This window comes from Vigna angularis, chromosome 6, assembly GCF_016808095.1.
Source record: "Vigna angularis cultivar LongXiaoDou No.4 chromosome 6, ASM1680809v1, whole genome shotgun sequence".
In the NCBI taxonomy this organism is placed as follows: Eukaryota; Viridiplantae; Streptophyta; class Magnoliopsida; order Fabales; family Fabaceae; genus Vigna; species Vigna angularis.
In genome coordinates this window covers 4524235-4538906 of record NC_068975.1, presented here as the reverse complement: position 1 = coordinate 4538906, position 14672 = coordinate 4524235, and the positions used below count along the sequence as shown (strand labels likewise).

The following is a 14672-nucleotide window of genomic DNA, read 5'->3' as shown; positions in this document are numbered from 1 at the left end:
TGCATGATCCCGACTCAACAACATGCGGTGAAAAGGGGAAAACAGTTTACTAGCTAGAATCAAGAAATTGATTGGTCAGTTGTGTAGCCCTCTACGCCGTGAACGTCTGGGCACCTCTTGATCGTCAATAAGACAACTCAATTGAGATAAATTCCAGAGAAATGTCAGAGAACTCTGAGGAATAGTGTTCTAAAGAGATTAATTGTATTTAGACAATGAACTGAGCTTTAGAAAATTCTATTTATATTATAAGATTATTTTAAAATAAAATTGTTCGTCTCATTATTTTAATACATCGATTTACTCTAATACTTTATTTTCTAGGTTATTAAAGACAATTGTTTATATATTATTATAGATTATGAAAAATAAACTAAATTAAAATTTAATAATTTTTTAATTTCATCTACGGATTACTTTTCTATTGTTTATCCTAATTTTATTCTTATTATTCAACTTTTAAATTTTGATTGAATTCCTAATTTTACAATTTTTTATATTTTAATTTATTGAAAATACTATAAAATAATTTTTTGAGGTCTAATTAAAGTTCAATTTAACAAAAAGGCCAGAAATAAAATTGCACAATAGTGAAAAATGAAAATGAAAAAAAAAAGTTACCGAGTTTCTAAAATACTAGAGTTAAAATATTAAAAAAACTAAAATTGTGAATAGAGAATTATAAATTAACCAAAATTAAAATCTATTTTGAAAATAATATTACAAAATTTATTTAATAAAGAGAAACTATGTATTTTTTTCATAATTAACTTAAATATATTCAATAATATTTTTTAAGAGACTTTCTATCAATACAAAAATATCATTTAACTATAAATATAAGTTATTTAAAATTGTATATATACTTATATAAAAAAATCTTCAATCTTAAAAAATAATTTTAAATTAATTCTTTGTAAAAAAATTCTAAATTGCCTAGAAAAACTCAAGATGCTCCACAGCTGAAGAGATCACACAATTACACATTGGTGTCCCATCTGTGCCACGTCAAAGTAGGTGTCGGCAAAATAACGAGGTAATGTCAAAATCGTAAATAGCCCCAAAAACCAATTACAAAACACTAACTACACATTCACCTCTTTTATAAGCACTCAAAGTGTTTATTACAATCTAATAATTTCCGCGGCATCAAACGCGGGTTCGAGATTCTCTCTCCAAAAACAAACATGTTTTTCTTTATTATTACAAAAATTAAAAGAAATTAAATTTTCATTTTTTTTAGAAAAATTGTCGAAAAAAATCCAAAAGGAAAAGAAAAAGAGAAAATTCCAAACCCGTGAACACCTTTTCCTACTCTACAAATGAATTTCTCTCTCTCAAACACTTCACCAAGGACGAACAGGAAAACTCTCTCTCTTGGAGTGAAGTAATGAAGCTTCAGATCTTGTGTGAATCGGGGATCAACGAGAGATAGAGAGGAATTGGATTGATTCATGGAAGTGCAGAGATGAAGTTCTACATATCGACAAAGGGAATAAGGAGAGTGACAATATCTAACGAGGACGGAAAAGGATCGGCGAAGACTACAACGGCAGGGACCGTCGCTGGCTCCGGTCGCCGGATTTCGGCTCGAACAGTGTTTCCGGTGGTGGTGGTGCTTGGGATCGTGCTGCCGTTTCTGTTTGTGAGGATCGCGATCTTGATGCTGGAATCTGCTGCCGTGTGTTCCTCGTTTGGTAATCTATTTCCTTGCCTTTTCACTTTTTTTTCCTTTGCTTACAACTCAGTTCAGTTACTTACTTTGGTTACTTTTTGTACACTTTGTGAAAGAACATATCCATTTTTTAATTATTTCATTTCAAGAAATAATTGCTTTTCCTAAACAAAGTTTATCATTTTAAAAATAATTTAATTAATAAGTTTATCATTTTAAAAATAATTTAATTAATAAGTTTATCATTTTAGAAACAATTTAATTATTAACATGTACGGGCATTCTTTGTCCAATCACAATTTTTAAAAAAGAATTACTGGCTTTTATTGTAATTATTTTAAAAAAATTATGCAAATCTTTATGATTTCAGAGAGAAGATATAGCAAGTCTTTTAATTTATATATGCACTGATTTACGAAAAATTACTGGTTTATACTTTAATTATTTAAAATTTATATAAGTAATGGGTTTTTTTTCTCTCTAATGGAGCATGAAAGCTAAGGCCTTTAATTAATATACTCTATAGTAACTGCATAAGTTTTTTGGATTTCTTTTCGAGTTTAGAAGATAAATAATTGATTTTTTTTTTGTATTGGAAGTTATTTACGTCTATAATAATTATTTGATTTATAATAATTGTTTTAAAAATAATTTTATAATATTTTTAATCAATTTACAGTATAATTTTTATTAAGTATATTAAAATTATAGAAAAATGAAAAAATATTAATTCTCTAAAAATTGCCTATTATTATTACTCTGAAAATCATAATGCTAGTTTTATTTAATTAAATTTTATAATTTTCTCTGAATGGTTAATTTAAATAAGGGGATAGTAGTTAAATTGAGTCTAAGAACAAGGTTATAGTATTTTTAAATTTATTTAAATTTTACTTTTACTCCATTGTTATTTTTTTTTAAGTTCAACAATACGATATAAATATAATGAAAGAACTGTTTAATTAGTTTATAGTTTTCGATCATTAAACAATGTTCCAGTTTTAATTTTTATTTAAATTTAACAATAACTATTAAAAGTATAATTTTATTTTTTTGTGTGAATATGCATTTTTGATGAAGCATGATTTAAAACTCGAAATATAAAAAATGGATAATGTTGTAGGATAATGTAAGTATCTTTTCAAACTAAGTAAATAAAATTAATTTTAAAATAATTTTAAATGCATTGTATTTGTAATTTGATTTTCTGAGATCGACAAATATATCCTTTCATACTATTTTAGATACGGGTTTATTTTGAAACAATATTTTCTGAAAAGTTGAAAATTTTCTTTTGAAAGCTTATTCAAGACATGCAGTTTATTTTGAAGAAATTATTTTCTGATTTTCATTTTCAGAAATGATGGTTATTCAAATTTCTAATAACAAATTTTTTGAAAATTATAGTTATTACAGAAAAAAAAGAAGATAAATTCATTTATTATGTAGATAATGACAGTATATGGATGAAAATGATTGTTGCAGAATGTGCTGGGTGGAGGTTTTTCAGTGGGGTTGACACGTCAGTAGTAAGTATCTCATTTACCAAATTACCCTTTTGTATTCTTTCTAGTTTAACTCCTTTTTAATATCTTCCTTCCTTCAACCATCTTCCCCTAAAATGTAAATAGCCAATTCTATTATTTACTTGATCTCTTGCCTCCACAATTAAATCAAGTTTATTGAAAAAATAAATTTATTGAAATTAGGATTTTTATATTATCAAAAGTAAAATCATGTACACATGTTTTGACAAGGACAGAGTCCAATTACAGCTTTTAGGTGTACTATACTTTTTATCATTTCACCTAGTGCATTGTCAAGGTTTCTCATCTTCAAATTCGTCAAAATGATGTTTTTCTATAAATCAAACCTTTTTTGGCTAAGAAAAAAAGTCAAATACTATTTTCAAATATAGTGGCTACAGGCGGATCCGATCTTAAAAAGGTGATGCATGAATAATTAATTTATATATTAAAAAAGTGCAACTAGTAAAGAACGTCTACATATTAACAAATAAACAAGATCAAGGTCAGTCTATTATATAATTTATCTAATTTTGATAAACCTAAAGTATTGTTATCCTCTTGTAAAGTTTGAATAATAATCATTTAACAATTATAGTTTGTCAGCATTTAGATTGGGAGACAAATCCAATATTTAAAAACAAAATAAAACCTAAAAATTATGCAATTAAGAGGAGTTGGTGGATATGAGATTTATCACTGATCTTAAAACATGAGATTTTATTAAACTATATGGGGTGCCATGAATCATTCCATAAAGAAGTATAAATTTAAGGGGGGTTTGTCTATCTGTCACCAACTAAGACACAAAATCCCCCCTATCTTATGTTGTTTTGACAATATTAGACAACCTCAGAATGGATCATATCCATACATTATGCTGCATGAGATACTTTGTTGTTTCCTTTTCATTCACTTGCCATGATCCTTTAATCTTTATATTTCAACTTTTAAAATCTCCACCACATGTGGTTGACATCGTTTGTCAGATGAGTTCGGAAAAAGACAGTAAAAGCTGAAGAATAGATATATAGTTATCAATAAAAACCAATTCTAAATTTATCATTTTTTGGGTTAACCCCTCAGTCTTTTGTTATTTGTTATTTCTTGGATTGGATTAGTCATGTATTATATATTATTTAAACAGTTTAATTGACTTTCTTACATCTACAACTTAATTAAAATTCAAGTCAGTTTATGATATACAAAATACATCTATTATATATTATTTAAACAGTTCCATAAGTAAACATGTTTTTAGACATAAAATTTTTACGTTTTATTACTAAAATTGTTTGGTAGTTCATTGTCGTACTTTGACAAGTTGCATTCCTGATATATGTGGGGGCAATGAGCATGACCAGCCACTTGTAGAGCAATGATTTCTTCCACTTCTACCTTTTTATTTTTGCTAGTTGCTATGTTCAGAACTTTTTTCACTGTTTCCAAGGTCTTTATGGTCTATGTTCTTTTATTGAATCATCAAACTAACTGGTTGAGAAAGCATTATTTTTTTTTATTGGAACACACGATTTGTAATTAAAATTAATTTATATTTAAAGCAAACAATTTTTAAACTAGTATTATTTCCTGGTAACATTGGTTTGTTGCTATCCTGTAATAGTCAACGCGGTCTCGACTAGAGATTGTGACCACCCTTTCAAACTTCTAGAAAAGAGAATATGATAATTTGTGATCTGTTTTTTACTATGGTACTGCATGTCCTTGAAGGAACTCAGAGATGAGCTGACAAGAGCCCTAGTAGAGGCAAATGATGGTAATGTTAAAGAGGGAGCAGGGTCATTCAATGAACTTGTGAAAGAGATGACTTCAAACCAAGATCTTAAGGCTTTTGCCTTCAAGACCAAATCCGTGGTATATAAAATTTTGTACTGCCTTTTTTTTTTTGTAGTTATTAATATTATATAAGATGATGATCTTGTCTTTCGTTTTCCTCGTGATCCCTTTTTTATTTCATTCTGATATTGATTTACAATCATGAGCCATTATATAGTAAATGTCTGTCCTGACTTGCACATTTTAGGTGTGAAAATCACGAGAAGCCAATGCAAATAGCTTTTAAACATAGTAACACACTATAGGCGTGCACCAAAAGACAGACACTTCCAAAATTAAACAAAAGACAACAAAAAGAAAGGAAATTGATACAACTTGCACAACTGGACTTTGTGTGGCATATAAACTCCAATTGTAGAACATGGTCTATGAACCAGGAACAATGAATAAAAAAGTTAACATAACCTGAAATTTACTGCATTGAATTGTTTCTTAAAGGATTGATTATTCGTATTCCATTTTTAATTTTATATATCTATGGCAGTTGCTGAAAGTGTCTAAAAGTGGCCAAGATAAAATGTAGGCTAAGATGCAAGAAATCACGTTCAGCTACAGGTCAATTTCGGAGACTCATGTGGTTCAAAACACAATTAACTCATCTTCAACTTATAAAACCATGCAAATTATTACCTCTTTATCAGGGGATTTCTCCACTTGGACAGGGAGATAATTTTACACTACGTTCGTGGAAAGTTTTGAAAGTTGAGTTGTCTTGAGTTTTGAATTGCTGGAGGCTTTCGAAAAACGACCTTTAGTTGGAGGGCTTCTTCGGGTATCATGATACTTGCATTCTTTTAACTTGATGGATTCTAAAATAAGGAGGAATGTGGGTGAAGGTAACATCATAGTCCAAGTCTCGTTGTACATGGGTTGCATCATTGAATGGTTTTCCAATTAAGCATAGGCTCTAGTCAGCTACAAAATATTCAATTCAGGAAAAGAAATTGTTAAGTTTTAATCCTCTAAAAAAATATGCAATTTCTTCTGTTCATGTTCAGCTATCACAATTGGAACGCAAGGTGCAACTAGCAAGACAGCAGGAGTCAGTATATTGGCATCTAGCTTCTCATGGTGTTCCCAAAAGTCTACATTGTCTTTGTCTAAAGTTGGCTGAAGAATACGCTGTAAATGCTATGGCCAGGTCTCGTCTACCCCCTCCTGAATTTGTATCTCGCCTTGTTGATCCCACCTTTCACCACATAGGTCTTCTCACTGACAATGTCCTTGCTGCATCTGTTGTCGTAACCTCTGCTTATAAAAGTTCAATCAACCCTGAAAAACTAGTTTTTCACATTGTTACTGACAAAAAAACTTATGCCCCCATGCATGCTTGGTTTGCCACCAATTCTGTTAAATCAGCAGTTGTGGAAGTTAGGGGACTGCACCAATACGACTGGTCCGAAGAAGTGAATGCTGGTGTTAAAGAGATGCTGGAAACTAATCACTTCATTTGGAAGCAATACTATAACAAGGGAAAGGACCTCCAATATACTCAAGAACATAGCACATATTTGGAGGCTTTAAGGCCCAGCAGGCTATCCTTGATGAATCAACTCCGCATGTATACGCCTGAGGTAATTAATTATTTTTGGTAGCCCTCTGATTGAGTAATAAGTGATAAAAAGTCTAAATGCTTGGCGATGATTGTTTCATCATCTGATTTTTGTGGACCACAACAGCTGTTTCCAGATCTCAAAAGGATAGTTTTCTTGGATGACGATGTTGTAATCCAACATGACATTTCTTCTTTATGGGAACTAGATCTTAATGGAAAAGTCATCGGTTCTGTATTCAAGTCATGGTGTGGAGACAGCTGCTGCCCTGGAAATAAATACATGAACTACTTGAACTTTTCACATCCTCAAGTATCATCAAAATTCCACGGTGATCAGTGTGCATGGCTCTATGGCATGAATATATTTGATCTTGAAGCTTGGAGAAGAACAAACATAACGGAGACTTACCGTCAATGGTTGAAACTTGTAAGTTTCCGTTGACATAATGTGCTTAATGAAGCCTGTACATTATTCTATTCAATGCATTTTGTTAAGTTTTCACATGCATCAATATTGAACTAACAAGACACGGCTTAAATTTTCATTTTTTTTCATCAAATATTGAACATGAGTGATTTGAGATGTTCATAAATGTTTATTATTTGTATTATGTTAAGCAATATTTATTTGGTCTTAAGTACTGCATTACATTCTGCAAGCATGTCTAGCATCACTTATAAGTTAGAACTGGTTTATCCTTTGAAGCCATACAGTAGAGATAATTCTGCACTTTACATAGCGCAATCAACAAAAAGAATGCATGGTGTAATTAGGTCCTATTTATATAAACTTCTTCGTAAGCAAGCACATGTAAGAAAATAAAATAAGAAGGTAAGATTAATCGAGCTTCTCTCATAAAGCTAAAATCAACTTATGCATTTCCTTTACAGAAACTCTCATTTAACTTTTTCCGAAGTTTAAACATAGGGTTGATATTAGCTTATGAGAAAAACTCAATTAATTTCTTATTCTCATCTCTTGTAAATGTTTATGAACAATTTTATGCTTCAGTAAAGTGATCATACCAATAAACATCTATATTTATCTGATCTCACAGAACCTCGAGTCTGGGACGACAATGTGGAATCCAGGAGTGCTTCCACCTGCCTTGATTGCATTTGATGGTCAAGTGCATCCTATAAATTCATCAATGCTAGTGTCTGATTTAGGTTATCGCCATCAATCAGCGGAAATTAGCAAAGAAAAATTGGAAGCTGCGCCTATTATTCATTTCAGTGGCCCTGCAAAACCATGGCTTGAAATTGGCTTCCCGGAGGTTCGAAGTTTGTGGAGTAGACACGTAAATATCTCTAATAAGTTTATTAGGAGATGTAGAATTACAGCGTGAAGAAACAAAGTTTTTTCACCTCCAATATTTATTGAGATTGAACCAGTGATACCGTATGGGTTTCAGAGGGAAGAAGGCTCTGCTTTCAGTCTCTGACTCATACGCTCTGCACAGTTTGATACCAGTTACGCCACGCCTTGTCCATATAAATATAGTAAATAGATGAAGTTACCATGCTACACCCTACTTGAAGCAGTATCTGTGGTTAAGTTATAGCATCATTGATCTAGGTGCCTGACAATACTGTAAATTTCTTTATCAAAATTACTTTTTTAAGTGGAGAAATTGTTTGTATGTTTTGAACGTTTAGATGCTTCTTTAGTCTTGGTCCCAACAATTCACTCCTTTGGTCTTTTAAATACTTATTCTAAGAGCAGTCAAATTAGGTTTTGAATTGCCTTACATCACCACAACTTGTTAGAGTTTTTCTGAATAAGCTTTTTCATGAGCACTTATAATAATTTATGCATAACCTAAAAGTTTAGAAAAGTTATGTGAATTTTTATAAATCAATTTGTGCACAGTTTAATTTTAGCTTTTTATCTGTTTTATGTATATTTTTTCTTCTAGAAGTACTCAGAAGGAGTTTGTCTTATTCTCTTATTTTATGAACATGGAGCTCATTACACAACAGTCAAAATTCAGAAACCAGTAGTAGCTGATGTAAAAATCAAAGGCAGTGCTCAATGAAACTCATTTGAACAAATAAAAAAAAAAAGAAAAAAGAACTCATACTGTTCATTATTTTTTGGTCCATGGTTGGCTCACTAAGGACAGTTTCTTTGTTGTCTCTTTTGTTGTTTGACTATGTAGTTATTCTGGCATTTTATGTGGTCCCTGATATCTACCCTTGTGCAGTTGATCACAATAAATGATTTGGCTGAAGAATATTATGTAACCAAAAGTTTTGATTGTTGGCACACAATTTATTGATTCAATCACTTCTAAAAATTACAAAAGCTAGAGTTATTGGGGTGGTGTGAACCTCTCAAAAATGGGGCTACAATTTCCTCCTGATTCCAACCTAGACAAATAATATGATCAGGTAACTCTATGTGCTAAATTTGGTCTTTGTTACAAGAAGTCAAGAACTTGAGACAGCTACATTCAAACCTATCTGTATGGGAGCACATTTTGTGAGTTGAATAATAATCACTTTCATTCTTCAATTATTATTCACTTTTTTAAATTGTTATTAAAGTAAAACAAAACATGTTAAAGTTCTTTGAGAATATATGAAATTAAATTAGACAGCCCCTTAATTATTAAAAAATTCTTCAAGTTGGTGGTACCTAAACTTCATTAAAATACATTTACTCAGAGACTTAAAGTAACAAACATTCAATAATACTTCAGAGATTTTTAAGCAGTTTCATTACTCTGGGAAATACTAAAGAAAGTAATAGCTTGAAGATGGTATGGATGGTTTTATTCTTTATAAATTTTTCAAACTTGTTTCAAACAGACCATGTGAAGTCATATGCTGAATGCTTTGAACTTAGAATGGAAACAAGAATTTTGACATGTCTGACTCTCGTCTTGATTGCTTATTGGCAATGGTTGAGTGAAATTAATGAAGGAAGAAAAAAATATCCCCAAAGGGGCCCACTCACACTGTACTACCGACAGCATAGGTTGTCTCACATGTGAATGTGATCCTTTGTTTCTCTTGCCTCTTCCAGGAACATTGGGATCAATTTCCTAGGATGCCAGTTGTTTTCAACTTTTTCTCTTCAATTTCATGCCAAGTTAAAATAAAAAAAATTCATAGAATTTTTAGAGTTTTATAGTTAAAAATGCTATCACAAAATTGTTCTCATCGTATTTAATAATTTTTATGGTTGAAATCTAAATATAAATCTAAGTAAAATTAAGTTTCATGTTCAAAAATGAAAAGTTGAATAATTATAAAAGATTTGTAAATTTATTGTTTTAAAGTTTTTAATTAAAAAAGTTGTTAATTTCTTTAAGTTGAATTCATATCTTTTAATGTGTTTTTCTACATATTTTTTTTTCAAAAGAACCCATTAATTTATTATAATTTTGTAATATAATAAATTGTAACTTATGTCCCAATAGATCTATAATTAAAACTCCTTTATATCTTTCAATATTACAATGCAACAAACATGAAAATTTTATTTTGATTTATTCTTATAAGTTATCAAAATGAAACTAAATTATAATAAAAGTAATAAATATATACAAGATATTGTCTAAATTGTGCGGCCTTTGTTAGCTCCCAATGTTCCAACTTTCTCATATATGATGTGAAAGAACAAGGTTCAGGCATTAGAAGCCACCAGATACACTGTGCTATTTGCAGTTGTTAAATAAATTTTACTCAAGTATTAGATATTTAAATGTGTGAACTTAAGAAACCAATTATACCTTTCTAAATTATTAGTTAAAGGAGATTTATTACGATAAGTTGATGACAATTACAAGAGTGGACTTTTGGTTTGTGATCCGAACAAAATAATGAGAACCAAAGGTATGGATAATCAACACCACAAATCAAAAATAACCAAAATAGAAATTTATTTTCATTTTGTTAGTCTTAAATGTTGAGAGAAATTTCATTCAACAAATTCCAAAAAACATTAAATATCCCACCTTTCATGCACACTAAGAGTGGAGATCTATTTACCACCACGTATACTACATCTCTTCAATTTATTTAATTTCTCTTACAATTTCAGTACAATTGTGTTTAATGTACTATCTAAAAATTTTTCCAATAAACTGAAATCTCGTTTGAGATAAGAAGTTTAAGAATTTTAAAAATAAACATAAAAGAAAAAAAATTAGCCATGGTTTTCTATTTGATATCAAATTGGCGTGTATTGTGTTATCACTGTAATATCCAAATTTTCATTTGAACTATTATAGGATATATTATATTTTTAAAAGGATGTAGTAGTTGATTTAAGAAAAGATATATAAACCTTCATTACAACTATCCAAAATAGCATATAATAGCCATATATATATATATATATAGTCCTACGTTACAAGGAGATATACTTACCATATATATATATATATATATATATATATATATATATATATATAGTCCTTTCACATCATACTTAATCCATACTTACCATCCATAAAGCATTCATATGTATCAAAACTATACATGTCATCATAACCTCTGTATCAAGTTTGGACAACTACCATGCACATTAAAATTCAAATTATATTTCATGAAGCATCATGAATACCATCATATTCACCCACCTTAAATATAAAGATAAAAATATTCACAAACCAAAAATATCAATTTTCTTATGGGAGAATCGATTATCAGACCTGATAATCAATTATTCTAAAGAGTTCTAAGTAATTACAACAATACTTACTGAAATAATCGATTATCAGGTCTGATAATCGATTATCATCAAAATACCTACTACAATAATCAATTATCATATGTGATAATCGATTATTCTAGAAAGTTTTTCAGCAAAGATATAATTATGAATGAAATAATTGATTATCAAGTTTGATAATCGATTATTCCTATCAATTTTTTACAGCTACATAATTTTTTTTAATTTGGTTACCCCCAATACATATCCAAGTAACCAAAATGATATCCTTGACACTAGAATTGATTCAAAAACATATTTATATCCAAAATTGAATATCATTTTGCTTATTTGGCCAGATATGGGATGCACCATATCAACCACACTTTAAAACTCAAGATATCATATTTTACAAGTTACAAGTCAAAATTTTAATGTACTAAGATGCTAAACAAGTCTCAAATGATCTTAATACAGACTCTAAACACCAAATTTACTTCTACATTGATTTCTTTAGAGTTTCACCTTTCAAAACCCATTTTTTAACCAATTTCATTGCTTTGTACCCATTTACATATATAAATATATATGACAGTAGATTAAACACACTACAAATCAGAATTTTGTAAACTACATGGCTACAAGTCTTAATTTCCACCATAACAAAATTTACATATCAAGTTCTTTCCTAGACCAACACCTTCAGAATTCCATTTGTCAAAAACCCTAATTTTAGACTAGAAACGTACCATAATTCTCACTTTTCATTATATCAATATCTAATGAAATAACGACCTCTAGAGGAACTGTTTTAAGAGAGATAGTGTGACTTAAAATAATGAAACTCGTCTTATAAAACTTCTATTTATACTTTGAACTTTTAACATTAAAATATTCGAGTCTCACTAATTAAGCTACACTACCAGTTGTAAAAATACGTTTATGGGTTCTTACATTCTCCCTAACAACTAAAATTTTCGACTTTGAAAATTTAGACGAACCAGATAATAGATGTGGATATGACTTCCTCATATCCTCCTCTATCTAATGTAAGACTCGAAACAATAGAGGTCTTAGAAATAAAGTTTTGTTAAGACTTGATTATGTTTCTTTTTAGAGTTGATATGTCTAAAAATGTTTTGAGTGTATATCTTAGTTAAAACATAATTATGTTAATTATTAGATGTTATTATTAATATGAAACACATGATTTGTATGTTATTAATTTGATGATTTGTGTGTGTGTGTGATATTACCACTATGATGTGTTGGCTTGTTGATAAAAGGGTGGTTTAGGATTGAATGTGTGTGGGTTCAATTCTAGAGAGATGTTTTAATTTGTATTTTTGGGCCCGAGGGAAAAATAGTCTTTTACCTTTATTAATTGGTGTAGAAATTAATATAAGGGGGTGTAGAAAGTAAAAGAATAAAATTAAATCTGAAATTAAAATATTAGGTGGATTTTAAAAAGATTTAATGGTTGGTGATATTTTAAAAAGTAGTTAAGAGAGAATAAGAGAGGAAATCTTAGTGGTTTTTAAGATAAAGTGAAAGATTTTATTTTTAGTTAAAAAGATAAAGATAGAATAGAAGAAGATAAAAAGGAGAAAAGTAAAAAGGGGTCTGCATATTGCTACCCTAAAATCAAAAACAAAAATTAGAAAGAAAAGGAGAACATATACGTTTTCTAGGAGAAAGGAGGAAGAGCTACAAAAAACCTTATGCAATGAAGGGTTTGTGGTAGTTTTTGAAGTTAGATAATTGGCCAAGGCATAGGGAAGCTTACCTTTGTTTGATTCTTGTTATATGCTATATGTGTTCTTGATTATCTTGATTGATAATCCTCCTTTTGATGCATGTGTATATGATTGTAATTATCTGTGGTTATTATTGGGTAAGAGTTTATGTATGCATGGGTGATGAGTGCATATTTATGCCCACATTTTCGATTTAATTTCAAAATTTTAGTGGAATAATTGTGCTTAAATGATTTATTTGAATAAGATTTTGCATGATTAGCTTTATTGGGTTTGGGAATTAAAGAGGCTTAAAATGTGATTTTAGTTGCATAAATTATTTTGGAGAGCCTAATGTTTGTTGATGCATCTGATATTAAAGTTTGAATTGCAATTTTGAAAGAAAGAAAATGCTAAAGTGCAATTAGAGAAAATTTTTGGACTTCTGTGCAATTTTGAATAAAATAAAAAGGGTTGAATTGTAATTTTGGGCTAGTTCAAATCGATTAGATATTTTAAAAGATAATTTGAAGAAAATATATCTTCAAATATTTTATTTGATATTTTAAAAGATAATTTGGAGAAAATCGGTTAAACAATATCAAAAGATAATATTTTCAAAATCCTTTTGAATCTAGAAAAGATATTATCAAATATTCTCAAAAACCAATTAAATCTGTTGAATATTTAGAAGATATTAGATATAAGATAAAAGATCTTATCAATAGAAGATTCAGAGTCCAAGCTCAATCAAGCCTATATAAAGAGACCTAGGGGAGGCATAAAAGATAACTCATTCATTCTCACACTCCTCCACTGGAAGCAAGCATCCACCACTAGAAGTAAGCATCCACCACTCCTCTCACTTTTATTTCATCATGTGTTTCACTCCATTCACGGAGGGCTAAACTTCTAGGGCTATTCCACTATAATTTCATTATGGATTCTGAGGTTGAGTTGAATTAATGCAATTGTTTCTTTTGATTATTGATTTGAGTTGCTCTCTTTCTATGTCTTTCATCTCTCAATCATATTAAAAGCAATGATTTTTGCATCATAAGGTGTTTGAATCTACATGCATATTAATCATATGAGTTCAAGGGTTTCTAGGTTTGGTTGAGAATCTACTTTGATTAAATTTAGGAACTTTCATATGATTGCTACTAGTTGAGAATGTATTTTGATTGGTGGTAATAATTTCAACTATAATTAATTAAGAATTTACTTTGATTAATTAGCTTTTAATTTGGTTATGAGATTTAAAAATAGACATGATTAAACACAATAGAATTTGATTAAGAATGTACTTTGGTTGAGTTCACTGTGAATAATCTAGAAAGGTCTTGCATTTGATTGAGAATCTACTTTGGTTAACTGCATGATTGCCCTCAAATTAATTAAGAATGTACTTTAATTAATTTTAAACTTGAACAATAATGAATTGAACAATGATCTGTGGATAACCGATGATGAATCTATCTTGGGAAAATAGTGGAATTAGCCTATTTCATCATAATTGTTTCTAAGTTTCTTATTTGTTCTTCATACATTCTCTAAACATCACTTTTATTCTTGAGCATTGCATAACATTCATAAGAGTCAAATATTGAAAAGCAATTTCGTATTCATTGGGAGACGACTCAAGGTTACTTTAACCATA

The 14672-nt window shown here is 29.6% G+C and overlaps 1 protein-coding gene across 1 annotated transcript; it reads left to right on the top strand.

Annotated features, from left to right (window-relative positions):
• Positions 1 to 1141: 1141 nt before the first annotated feature.
• On the top strand, positions 1142 to 8303 carry LOC108343258 (probable galacturonosyltransferase 15). Its single transcript, XM_017581430.2, has 6 exons — positions 1142 to 1697; positions 3161 to 3204; positions 4933 to 5076; positions 6057 to 6632; positions 6738 to 7040; positions 7672 to 8303. Exons 1-6 carry the CDS (start codon positions 1469 to 1471, stop codon positions 7960 to 7962), a joined length of 1587 nt encoding a protein of 528 aa, XP_017436919.1. The 5' UTR covers positions 1142 to 1468; the 3' UTR covers positions 7963 to 8303.
• Positions 8304 to 14672: the final 6369 nt, after the last annotated feature.